Raw genomic sequence first — 12,754 nt, 5'->3', positions numbered from 1 at the left:
GGGAGAGCCCCGCCAGGTACGGACGGTCCTGCCGCCCTCCCGGCGGGGGGTGCGGGGCGGCCGCCGGTGTCGCCCCCTCCCCGGGGCGGGGGGTGTCGCCGGTTTTTTGGGGGGGAGGGGGGAGCGGGCGGAGGGCGTGCCGCGGTTCCTCCGCCTCCTTCCCTTCGCGCCTCCGCCCCGCCACACCGTGAGCTCGCTTGGCTCGACGCCGCTCGGGGCTTCAGCCCTCGGGGGAGGGTTTTGGGCTGCCTCACGGGGACGGTTGGGCTGTGGGGGCAGCAGGGAACGGGGAGTCACAGAGTGATGTGGGGTTGGAAGGGACCTCTGGAGATCATCTCCTCCAACCTACTCCCAGAGCAGGGACACCCACAGCAGGTCCCACAGGAACGTGTCCAGGAGGGTTTGAATGTCTCCAGAGAAGGAGACTCCACCACCTCCCTGGGCAGCCTCTGCCAGGGCTCTGCCACCCTTAAAGTCAAGAAGTTCCTCCTCATGTTGAGGTGAAACTTCTTATATTCAAGTTTGTGCCCATTTCCTCTTGTCCTGTCCCTGGGCACCACTGAGAAAAGACCAGCCCCATCCTCCTGACACCCACCCTTTCAGTATTTATAGGTGTTGATCAGATCCCCCCTCAGCCTTGCCTTCTCTTCTCCAGACCAAAAAGCCCCAAGTCCCTCAGCCTCTCCTCATAAGGGAGATGCTCCAGGCCCCTCATCATCTTTGTAGCCCTAACAGGAACAGGAAGAGCATTTTGAGGTTGGTTATACTCAATGATCTTAAAGGTCCTCCTTCCAACCCCTTCTATGACTCTTAGACACAGGGATTCAGCCTTTTACATTGGGAGAACATGGGAGAACATTACACCAACCCGTTCATTCCAATGGAGCCGTAGGCGCAGTGTGAGGCGGGTGATGCCAGCTCTTATCGTGCCAGGGAAGTTTTCCGGGTTGCCCAAGACTCCCCGTTCACATTCCTGCATTAAAGCGGCCGGAGCCCAGCGGGGACCGACCGCTGGAGTTGTGGTTTGGCTCCTGATACGTTTTGCCCGACTCTCGGGAGTTCGCCGATGGCCGTGGGCTGTAGCTTCGGTGCTGTTGGCGTTCCCTGTAATTGTGCTAATGGTTTTCTGTGGCTGAGGGAGGATTTGGTCATCGATCGCCAGAGCTGAGTTTTTAATCGCCAGAGTTTTTAATAAAGTGCGGGGACCGTTTCTCAGCAGTTAGGATATCCTAGAATAATTATCCATACTCCAAGGAATATTCCACAGCGGCTGAAAGTGTTTTCATACAAAATTATTGTCAAGCCAAAAATGTTTATTTTGCCATTTTGAAGGCTTTTGGGATTATGATAAAACCCCCAAGCCATTAGGAATGGCCTGGACCTACATTCTGGGCAGGATTCCTAGCTCCATATGCAAACTCTACATAAATTTCCAGATTTCCTTCAGGTAATAATAACAACGAATATTGTGTTGCAGTGTTCAGCTAATGGATGGGATATGGCTATATAAAATAAAGATAGACTGCAGTCAGTTGATTTTGCTTTGTGCCTGGGTGCACGCTTCCAATTTATAATAAATGTTATTTTGCTGTTTCCTGGATTCAGCTTAACCCGTTGAAATAAATGGAGATGGTTCTCTGAAATTTGTAGTGGATTGTAGTTCCTCTTTGATTTATTTATATTCATAGAAGATGAAAGTTGTCTCTAAAGTAGTAGCTGGGAGTAAAGGCAGACTAAAATGTAGTTGCTTCTGTTGAAAGAGAATATTTCTTCTGACAGCTTTGAAGTATAATTGGAGTTTGAGCAAGTCTTTCTGTCTTTTTTTTGTTTCCACTGATACATTTTTTAGATGGCATGATTTCTGTTGCAATAATGTGTTGGGACACCCTGGTGGTTGCAATGGGTTTGGCGAATGATTTTATTTACTGAAATTATTCTGTGGATATTTTTGTTAATGCAAAAATTATGGATAGAAGATGAATTTTTAAATACTCAGTGCTTTGTTATTTGAGCCTCCTGTTTGGTAAGAGTGATAAATGATATGGGATGAGAATTTTAGAGAACAAAATTGGTGTGCCTGATCATATAAGTGAAGAAAACAGGAATTCTGTTTCAACCGAGGGAAATCTAGGCTATTCTTATATTTATTTTTTTCAGCTTAAAATGAATAAATAAATATTTCTGTTTCTTTCTGTTATCTCTGCTTTTATAACTTGATTAATTCAATTTCCACTGTTGATTGGGAAGCTTTCAATGTTGCCATGCAAACTACTTACCTAAAGAAATAATGACCTGTATTGGTCAAGAAAAATGTCATCTAATTGATAGTTCCCTCTGTGAATATCACAGAATTTTATTATTTTTTAAAGAAAGCCAAATACCTGAATTTGGTAGTTCCTGTGGTGACATTAGACAAGATTTCTATCAGTCCACCATTACTTTTTTTCCTCCATGAGCTTATTGTCCTCGGGTTCTGTTCAGGGATCTGCCTTATATTCAGCCCTTGGGCCATGCTGACGTGTCATAATAATAGAATTATTTCTAAGTGTTAATATATGAGATTTGAGGCGGTTTATATTTGTGAGGTGGGGAAGTGAAGGAGGAGGAAGAAGAGAAAAAAATCTCTACTTCAGTAATTATGGGAAAAATCCTCAAGTACAACTTGGCATGAATTACAGAATTCCTGTTATTATTTAATCTAAATTAATCTGACCTTCTTAAAGGGGGATACTGATGGAAACAGTTTTTTCCCTCTGCTTAAGGAATTCTTAAAATATATTCTTAACAGAAACAATTGCCTGCAGAGTGAATTAAAATAGCTTCTAGCTCTTCTCTTCATCACTCAATACTGTATGAAATATCTGGAAATGCTTTATTTTATTTTGGTGACATGAAATATCAGTCCTGGTTATTTCTTTTTATCACCTGGAGAAGTCTTTAGTGATGTGAGATATACACGGTTGAAGCATTTTCAACTTCTATCTGAAATAGGAGAAGCGTCTAAAAGCTTTGACACTGACATCTTTCCTTCCCCTTTCATGGATGTTTGAGTAAATATGTATGAATGCAACTTCCCAGTATCTCATCTGAACATTTCCTTTCCTCCTTTCTTGTCTATCTTTTACCTTTTTTATAATTCTGCAATCCTGTAAGTACCTGCTACTTCCTTCAAGTAAAATAATGTTATTTTCCACAAAACTATCGTTTTGATGTTTCTTGCTCTTTTAACATAGAGCATCTTGCAACAATGCTGATGTTTCTTGCTCTTTTAACATAGAGCATGAAGATAAAAGTTGCATTGTTTTTAAAAGCAGTTCAGACAAACTGGCTTTTTTTTAAGGAGGTTTCTTCCTCAGCCTACTTAAAAGGTCCTGTTTGTAAATCTGTTGATCCTACAGTTTCAAAACCCATCATTTTTTTTAAGCCCATCAAAAGGGCGGTGAAGAGTGACTCAAGGTAGAAAAGAGAAGAGATGAGGTGAGCCCCAGAAACTGCCATTTCGTGCTGCTCAAGGAAATATTTGTTGCTGCTGAAGAAAATATTCATGCAAATGCATCCTCCCTCTCATCTCTCTCTTCCTGTCTCGGTTTCTCTTGCTTCCTGTCTCTCTGATCTGCTCCGCCTCCTCTTGCCCAACAGTTAGCTGTATCTCCTTGCTTTGACGGGTGGAGGAGCGTTGCCTCTTTGGAGGTTTCTTCTGCCCTTTGGTGCCTATTTGCAGTGATAGTTTGAGGGGAGGTAAGAGCCCGTTTGCTCTGTAAAAGCTGTAGTGGTTCAGCAGTTCCATGTCTGTGGAACCTCCTGAAAATTTCCTTCTGAATTTGCCTTCGGAATATTAATTTTTAGCTATAAAAGAGAAGAAAAGTTGAGTGTGTAGATCATGGGATTATTAAAGAAGCACAAAAGAGATATAGATGTTGTCCGGGAGCTCAGGGCTGGTCTTCCTCATTCTGCATTATCAGTAGCGCTGGGAAGTTTAAAGTGGCTCCAAAAGTGAGTCTCTTATGCTTTAAGTTCAAATATAAAATTTTTTCTAGTTGCTCTTTGTTTAAGCAAAAGTATTTCTGTAAGGTCATCAACCTTTTGTACTAGTCCTTCTCAACTGTCATTTCTGATTCCAAAATATCCAGCTCCATTTTTCTACTAAAAACTCTGATGGTGGCTTCCATTAGGAACCATGTGGTATATTGCTCATATTTTAATTTTCAGTATGTTGTTTTGAAAACAAAAGTGCCGCAGAAATTCCTGCCCACTGCACTGATAAATCACATGAACATCTGCTTTTTCACACAATGTGCCTAGAAATGAGGCCTTCTACCAAAATATTGGATGTGGGAGTTAATTGTAAGGTTTCAGTGAGGAAAGCTCTGCCTGTCTAAAGCCTTTATGTTTTAGACAGATGACAGGGTCATTTATGTTGACCACCAAGGGGAAGGTGACCCCTCAGGCTGTAGCAGGAATTGTCCAACTCTGGGAGTGAAGAGCATCCTTGTGGCCTCTCACTTGATGGGAAAAGGCAATGTCTTGACTGACTCCTTGAGCAGATACAACGGTGGAACCCATGAACGATATCTCCTAGTCACCCTGTTCCAAGCTGAGTTGGAAGCCCAAACTGTAACACACTTAAGCCAGAAAAAAATGCCAGTGTTTCAAAACTGCTTGACGGTAAACAGGACACAATACTGATGTCATCTGGACTGGGAAATACTCTCATGTCTGTGTTCTCAGTGCGTTTATTGGTGTAGAAAGCCAATGGGACAGAGCTAGAATGCTCTTGGTGACTGAAAGTGGAGTTGGCAGCCTTGCCTTTTAATCATTCTGGATCTGATGTCAAGACCCTGAGACCTACTTCCAGTTCATTTGGCCTCATCTTTACTAGTGAGGGAAACTCTGGTTTGATCATACGTGTCTCAAAGTGCCATGGTGCTTCTGCAGTGCTTTGGGCATTAGATTGTTCTTCTGAGAGTCCAAGAGTTCTTTGGGGAAGATGCCTGCATTTGGGCAAACTCACTTGAAGTGGGAAAGATTCTCTGTCTTGCAATGGACTTGAAAAATATTGGCATTTGATGCAGTCACAACTAACTTCTGGTTTGACAGGGTTCTCTCTGTTTGCTGCTTTGAGTTCCTGTCTTCATCTGCAAAAAATCTGTACTTACTCTTCAGATTCCACTGGTGGCGCTTCCATGTATTCCTCCTCGGTTTTGAAGCCTTTTCCTTTCTAGACTCAGACTCCTGTTCTCATAAATTTATGTACTTTGATGGGATTTGAGGTTGATCTTCTTTTCCATCTCTTTAAAGATGTCCAGCTTTTAGTCTATGCCTAAGGAATGATTGGGCAGGTGAGATGTAGGCACGAGAGGTGACCACCCTACGGCCTGTTCCACCAAGTACATTTATCCTCTGTTCTGCATCTTAATTTCTTTTCTGTATGTATGTTCCTGAAATAATTTCTGTTTCCATCTTGCCGTGCAACTCGTCTGCCTGCTTTTTGCTGAAGCTTTCCTGAAATTCATACTTTAGAGTGCTAAGGAGGGGTATTAATAGTAACAGGGAGATGGGAAAGCAAAAAACGTGGCTTTTCTGTGAAACCTGGAGGTAACATTTTTCTTTTTCAAAGAAGGCCCTGTAAGTAGAGGAGGATAATGTCAGGGGTTTTCTTGGGTCTTTGAACTTATTTTGATCTGAAAAGGATGCCATTTCTTGCTACCCTGAGATGTAAAAATTGGACGTTATTTTCAGATAGTCTGTGGTTTTCTGAAATGTAACCCAAGATGCGCATGAAGTAGATCAGTACGATTTTTGCCAGTGAGGTTCCTGAGGATGAGATCTGGCATTTCTCAGTAGTTAGTCTGAGGTGTAGCAGTGCTGGGTATGCAAGTCACTTGATGCACGTTAATTAAAATATCTATGCTGTGTTCACTTATGCTGTCTTTCGTTTTTCTTGTTCTTTTCTCTTTTCTTTGTTTTGTTAAGCGTTGCAGGCTGTGTGTACCGCGTAGTTCAGACGACGGGACCAGATGGAAAAAACCTTCTGAAATTACTTCCAATTTTTAAATCTTCTGGAAGCTTTGTGCCAATAGTTCCCTCTTCAGCCATGCCAAATAATTCTAAAGCGAATATTCCTAGTCCAGTCCATCTTACTTTTAAGACACAGCTTGCCAATACTACTACACCTTCTTCTGTTAAGATACCCGTTTTTCAGTCTCCTAATCCTGGGAAGATTATTCTCACGAGGACATTAGACAAACAGGAAGGCGTTAGGGCTGGTTCTGAAAAAGAAAGCTTAATTCCCAAATCAGCTGCTAACGGCCAGAGCAGTTGCGTGTCAGTTGATAGATGGTCTTTGCAGAACGTTGCTGTAACGAGCTCATCCAACCAGAGTAATCCTCCCTACATGTTGCTGAACACAAAGAGTCTTCAGGTGGCTGTGAAGTCTCCGATCCTGCCCTCTGACCACCACCTCCAGATACCAGCTGATGCAGAAGTGAAAACTGTCCCAGCTTCTTTTTTACCGCCTGCAATACAGCAAAGAATACTGGCGACTGCGGCAACAAATGCGTCTGCAGGAGCTGAAAGTACAAAAATGCCCACTGTTATTTATGTGTCGCCAGTGAAGACGGTGAAAACGGTACTTCCCAAGTGTTTGCAAGCCATTTGCCCCAAACCTGCCGCAGAAGTTTCAAAATCATTAATAATGTCGCCTGTGCAAAAGGGAAATAGTTCTTCTCCTGAGACAGCACCTTCTGATGGTCAGCAGTGCCAGCGGAGTCCAATGAAGTGGATTGTGCAAGAAAGTCCACAGTTGTCAGCGCCGTGCCTTATTCCTGTAAAGTCATCGAATAATGCGGCTTCTAAGATCTTGAAAACTTTGTCAGACATGAAGAGTCTAGAAAGTAACTCCACAAATATTTTACCACTCTGTTCTAGTGGTCCCAGTGGAAGCCAAACAAAAATCACACCACTTAAAGATAATGCTCTGGTCATGTACAATGGAAAAGTCTATTTGTTGACCAAAAGAGGCTCTGATGTTCTCACAACCCAAGCTGACAAACAAGCACCTTCCTCTTCTGATGCTTCACTTAAAAAGGACACATGCAAGTTGATTGATTCTACTGCAGTCAATAAAATAACCAATGAAGTAGTGAATCTGGTGTTGTCAAAAAGCAAAGGAATGGTGCTGTCTCAGAAAGATCCAAAACCATGTAAAAACCCGAAAAATTCTTCACCAACTGGCTTAAGAAACGACTTAAAATCTGCACCTGCAGCTCTGGTGGCACCAAATGCAAATCAGGAGAATTCCGCTGTAAACCAGAGAAAGAGTTTGCCCGTCACCGAGAGCATTTCAAGTGGAGCGACCCCTGTTGCAGCTCTAGGAGCGCAGGAAAACGTGTGTCAAAATGGCAAAGAAAAGAGTCCTTCCCCCAAAGCAGCAAGTGCTGTTTCACCTCAGTCTAAGCAGGAGTGTTCTTTCAGTGACGACTGGCAAAAGGTAATTGTCTCCAATAAACGTGCCCATCTCAGTCTCTGCTAAATTGTTATATGGTCCTGGTTCTATTCGAATAAAAGGGCTACTAATAAGTTCACAGATTTTTATAACCAGATTTCCTGTCTCTGGAAACGCTGGTCTAAAGTGTGGTTCTATTCAATAAATAATTTCTTTTTTTTTAATAAGATTGCACTATGCAAGTGAGAAAATGCATAAAGAAAGGGGCAAGGAAAAGATGACTGTTCTATTTTCTTGCAAGATAAATTGTGGGCAACAACTGAAACTTCAGGAAGGTTGTGCATTGTTTGAGCCCTGGGGAGCTGTATCTGCTCCCTAGTGTTGGTGATGCCGCGTTCTGATGGCACAGCCATTGACTGTGGAGTAGGTGTGGTGTGAGGCAGAGAAGTTTGTAGCTACCCAAGAGGAAAATGAGGTGGAAGAGCAGGGTTCTTCATCCAGAGACAAACCCTGGTGTTGCACTAAGTCAGCTCCAGTCTCCACTAGCGCAGACGGCCAAAGGCAGGAGTTGTGTTTCCAACCTTTCATGCCACGATGGGAAAGGACCCACCTCCTTTGACTCATGGTTTCGTGTCAGGCAGAAGAAAATCTTGAGATCTGTAACGGCATTTCCCCTTCATGCTGGACGAGCATATTCTTTTACAATCATAATGTCGAAAATATATAAAAAGTTCTTGGCTTCAAATCCCACAAATTCTACCCATGAAGGGTTGTAGGTCAAGTTTTCAATTGCTCAAGACGCCAGAATGAATTTGCCTCCTGAGGCTAGATTATACTTGCTTGTGTTGGCAGAAAAGAAATGCCAGCTCAGCGGATCTGTGCAAATTTTAGACATTTGATCATTGCAACAGGCTGTAGGCCCTTGTTTTTGATTTTTCCTCACCTGAAAAATTGTTGAAATAGACTTTTTTTTTTTCCCTTCAGTGCTGTGTGATGCGATGTGTTAGAATTGTAATTTAAAAAGCATGTCAAACGTTTACTGCTTTTAGTCCGTAAATTTGCAAGGCCATGGGTTGCCAGAGGCTGCTGTGAGATTGAACGTGAAGGTCAGAAGCAGCTCAGGGTACAATGAGGGTAGGGATGAAAGATGCCAATTACTGTTATCGATTGCAATGCAAATACCAAATGCAGTCAACAGTTTGAAAGTGACGCTGTAAAGACATTGTCTGATCTTCCGCCATCTTCCTTCGTTACTTTGAAGCTTTAGAGCAGGTGATTCCCGTGTTGTTTCTTTCACTTCTGTGGTTTAGTAGTTGGTCTGTGCACCTTCTGGATGTTCCACAAGGTACCTGGGGTTTTAAATAATTGTCAACAGTGTTAGACCTCTCAAAGTTGGCTTACCTCTCTTAAGTGTGAGTCTTGCAAATGGCTGACAAAACAAACGTTCAGCTGTCTTTCTGGTAGTGAATTTTTAGTTTATATTTATGGAGAGAGAAAGAGAGTGAGAGAGTGTGATTGATGGCTCTCTCACCATTTCTATATTGCAGATCCAGCTTGAAAAGATGGATTCACCAGAAAAGGTTATTCAAATCAAACAGCAAGAGAAGCCACATTGGAAACAATACTTGGAATTAAGGAAAAAATTTGGCCTCTCTAAGGAGGAGAGAGTGTACCTTAAGAGAATACCACCATTAAGGACCTCCTATAAGAAACCAGAAGAAAGGGTTTGTTCCAGTAACAGTTTGGAAACGACAAATGATTCTTGCAGTTCATCGTCGTTAGATGTGGAAATAATAAGTCAACATGAGGAATGTGTTGAAGAGGAAAAGGTATCTTGACATTTTTCGATGTTAAAACGTGTACTGCAGCACGTGTGTGGTCAGTACAGAGCTGCGTGGTTATTGGGACCCTCCCACCTCTGGATTCGTCAGGGCGAGTCAGTAATTGTTGTGGTTCCTGGGAGAATTGTTCCTAGAACTTCTTTGTGTACAACAGAGTTGTGGGATTTCAGTACGACTTGAATACTATCTAAGAATTTTTATGCTTTTTTGGGGTTCCACTGGAGGAAATTTGAAGAACAAATGCTTAGAAAAAGGCCAGACCCTCTAGTGGTGGCCAAACAGTCAAAGGGATAGTCTTTATTGAAACAGAAACCACACCTTTGTATCCTGAGTTATATTTAGCCTTCTGCAAACAATTATGTTTATCCAGTAGTGAATGGGTATAAGCAGAATAACAGAAGAAGAATTTCTTGCAAGGCTTTACCCTTGAGTTTGAAATCAGTCAAGTGCTATTATTTCAAGGCACTTCAGTCCCTCCTGTGACAAGGTGTGACTGGCTTCCAAAGATAGGTATGCACTTAGTCAGGTGTGGATTTTGTAAAATAAATACCTGTGTACCTGTCTAATCTTAAGAGTTACAAACGTCTTTATAAATTTAGTCCTCTGTCATTGGTTAGGAACTTACCTGGGGGCTTCTGGAAAGGTTCCCTCAATGTAAGGACTTCCATCTTAAGGCATTAAAATGATTTTGTCCATCCAGAGTAGTTCTGTTGAGCCATAATGTTCTAAAGCTTCTTTTGTCGGATTTTACTCAGCCAAAGGTTTTCCCAGGTTGTATAAATTAAGATCCCTGCTTTGAGCAGTTCTACTGCCTGCTCTTCATAAAGTACCTCAATATTTAAATAACAAAGCAGCTGGGAGAAGTGCAGTCTTATAATGGGTATCATTGCTCGTGTTTGAGCGTTTTGGAAATGAAAGCATGAAAAATTCTTCCTTTTTGAATTTTCCCATCAAGTTTGATAGAAAGATTTTGTCTTACACTCCAGTGAAAGAGCTAGAGCAGCAAGAGGTCTGCTCAGGGAAGGCAGAAGTGCAGTTTTGATTAAGGAAGGAATTTAATGGTGTGGAATTGTTAACTGGGAATCTTTGCTAGAAGAATTTCACTGAATTTCACTGAATTTTTAGAGTTGGAAGGGACCGTAGAGATCATCTAGTCCAACTTCCCTGCTAAAGCATGATGATCACAGAAGTATATTTGCTCAAATTGCTAAAAGAGACATCTTCCGTACAGTAATTCTAACAAGCTTACAACAAATAACTTGTAGTTTGTGCTTAGTGAACTGTGATGTTATAATAATGGTGCTCAGTTTAACAGCAGTGTATTTTGTATGTGTCTTGACTGTACAGATAATTATAGATCTGGAAGAGGATTTGACTAAGAAAAGAAAAATAAGATCTTCACCATTGTCAGACAGTGGAAAGAGAAGGAGAACTTCAGTCAGATCATCCCCGAGTTCAAGTTCAGAAGATACCAGCCCAGGTTCCAATGTACACAGCAGAAGTGTTTCACCTCCACCAGTCTTAGCACAGCAAAGTCCTTCCACAGACTTTGTTACGTCATCTGCAGGGAGGGACCCTGAGCAAGACCCAGACTCTGAATACAGTGACGTTACAGACTCAAGTATTCCAGTTTTAGTGTCTTGTGAAGATGATACTTCAGTCCTTGAAGGTTCTTTCAGAGATGATGCTTTCCCTTTGACTGCCCCGGACTTGGATGAAACGATACGGGATGAAAAAATAAAACGACTTAAACAGCTCTTAAGAGAGCGAGAAGCAGCTCTTGAAGACATGCGTAGGAAAATGCACCAAAACTGAAATACTGAAGCTGGTGATCTGGACCACGTTCATCTTCCTTTCAGGAACTTCAAGATGAAATTCTTTGTTTAAACAAACATGAATCTTTCTGGTAGATAGAAGATCTTAGTGAGATTTACAGTATGTGTGTATTTAGAACAGCATAGGTTTCTTGTTAAATACCAGAAATAAAAGACTCGGACCATCAAATTCTGCTTCTGGACACGATATGTATCAAAGAACGCAGAAGATCGGCATTTTTATTAGTGTATTCCCTATATTTTGAATTGAGGGGTTTCTGTATTAGTCCTAGCAAATAAACTTTCCCACTTTGGAATTCCATGGCCTATCTCTTAGGAACCGAATGTAAATTGCAAACCCCAATTGTAGATATTTTTTTGTTTTCCTAATGTTTTATAGCTGCATGACAACTTTTGTGAATTCCTGAGAATTGTCAATTGTCCGAAAAGATCAATGGTCAGTGTTTAATAAATGCTATTTAAGTGACCTGGGAATTAGAGTTTAGGCAGTAGTAACAGATATTTCTACAAACCCCCTTACAGCTGGGAATTAGAGTTTAGGCAGTAGTAACACAGATATTTCTACAACCCCCCCTATGGATGTGAAGATAGAAGGAGTGGAAGCCCCTGCTGACAGTTATCTAGATACGTGTCTCTTTGCCGTTATTGTTGTACGCCTTTATAAGGCCTTTGCCAGCTGTGGAATGTTGAAGTTGGGTTGTGGGATTATTTTTGGAGAGGGGAGGTGATTTTTTTTTTTTTTTTTTTTTAAAAACAAATTTATGTTGAATAAAAACTTGTTGAAGAAAAAAAAAAAAAAAACCAAACCCAAACATATTTCTTTATCCAGGGATGGTATCTTTACTAATTCTTGAGGAGTCTCTTTTCCATTAATTTGTTTGGTTGTTATTTAAACATGTCTCTTGCTCCCTTTATTTGATGTTCCCTTGGTTTTGAATTGTAGGAGAGAATGGGGACTCAGACTGTCTTTGCCATCGCAATTTTTATAGATCTTTGTAGTGTATTTTCCCAGCGTGTTCTGTTGTGTATTGTATGGATGCCTTTCGCTACCCTCTGTTGTTCGTGTCATCAAATCTTGTTAAGAATCCTCTGCACTTATTCAGTCGTTATTGTTAGAGCCATGAATAACTGTTTTGCCAACAGAATTTGTCATTGTTTTTTATTCTTGTCCATTTATGGTTATATTCAACATCTCTGATCCCCATCAAACTCCATCACCGATTTCTGTTCATGGGACACTATTTGATACTCTTCTTATTTTCTTTATTTTAATCAAATTTTCATCTGCAAGATTCTTCTCTGTTACCACGTGGATGCCTGGTGTATCTGTAGGGTTTTGGCAAAGGGTGTTGCTTTGGAGAGCCTGGTGGATTGTATCAGTCCTGTGTCCCTTATTAATATGCATCATGACAGAGTGAAACACTCAAGTGGATTAGGGAGGCAGGACTGCCTTTCACAAGGGAAGAAAAAGATGGTTCCTGCTCTGAAGAGCTGAGGTAGAGGAGGTGTAGGAGGTGGTGATACACCACATATGCCGTGGTGGGTGAAGAAGGAAGGTGTATCTTCAATGATTGAGATTACTCTGCAAGAGGCAAGTTCCTGTGATAGCACACGCAAGTAAAGGTGATATCATG

General features: G+C 41.6%; 1 protein-coding gene across 1 annotated transcript in view; it reads left to right on the top strand.

Moving 5' to 3' along the window:
- Nucleotides 1-11,594, top strand: part of LRIF1 (ligand dependent nuclear receptor interacting factor 1) — an 18,299-nt gene extending 6,705 nt beyond the window's left edge. Inside the window, exons 3-6 of the mRNA XM_014946291.1 lie at nucleotides 6-16; nucleotides 5,974-7,489; nucleotides 8,992-9,273; nucleotides 10,633-11,594. Coding sequence (XP_014801777.1) covers nucleotides 6-16; nucleotides 5,974-7,489; nucleotides 8,992-9,273; nucleotides 10,633-11,100 — 2,277 coding nt within the window. The 3' untranslated portion in view covers nucleotides 11,101-11,594. The remainder of the gene's footprint in view (nucleotides 1-5; nucleotides 17-5,973; nucleotides 7,490-8,991; nucleotides 9,274-10,632) is intronic.
- Nucleotides 11,595-12,754: the final 1,160 nt, after the last annotated feature.

The sequence above is a fragment of the Calidris pugnax genome, unplaced genomic scaffold (genome assembly GCF_001431845.1).
Source record: "Calidris pugnax isolate Ruff unplaced genomic scaffold, ASM143184v1 scaffold116, whole genome shotgun sequence".
NCBI lineage: Eukaryota > Metazoa > Chordata > Aves > Charadriiformes > Scolopacidae > Calidris > Calidris pugnax.
Note: the sequence above shows the minus strand (reverse complement) of the source record. Positions and strands in the feature narration are given on the sequence as shown.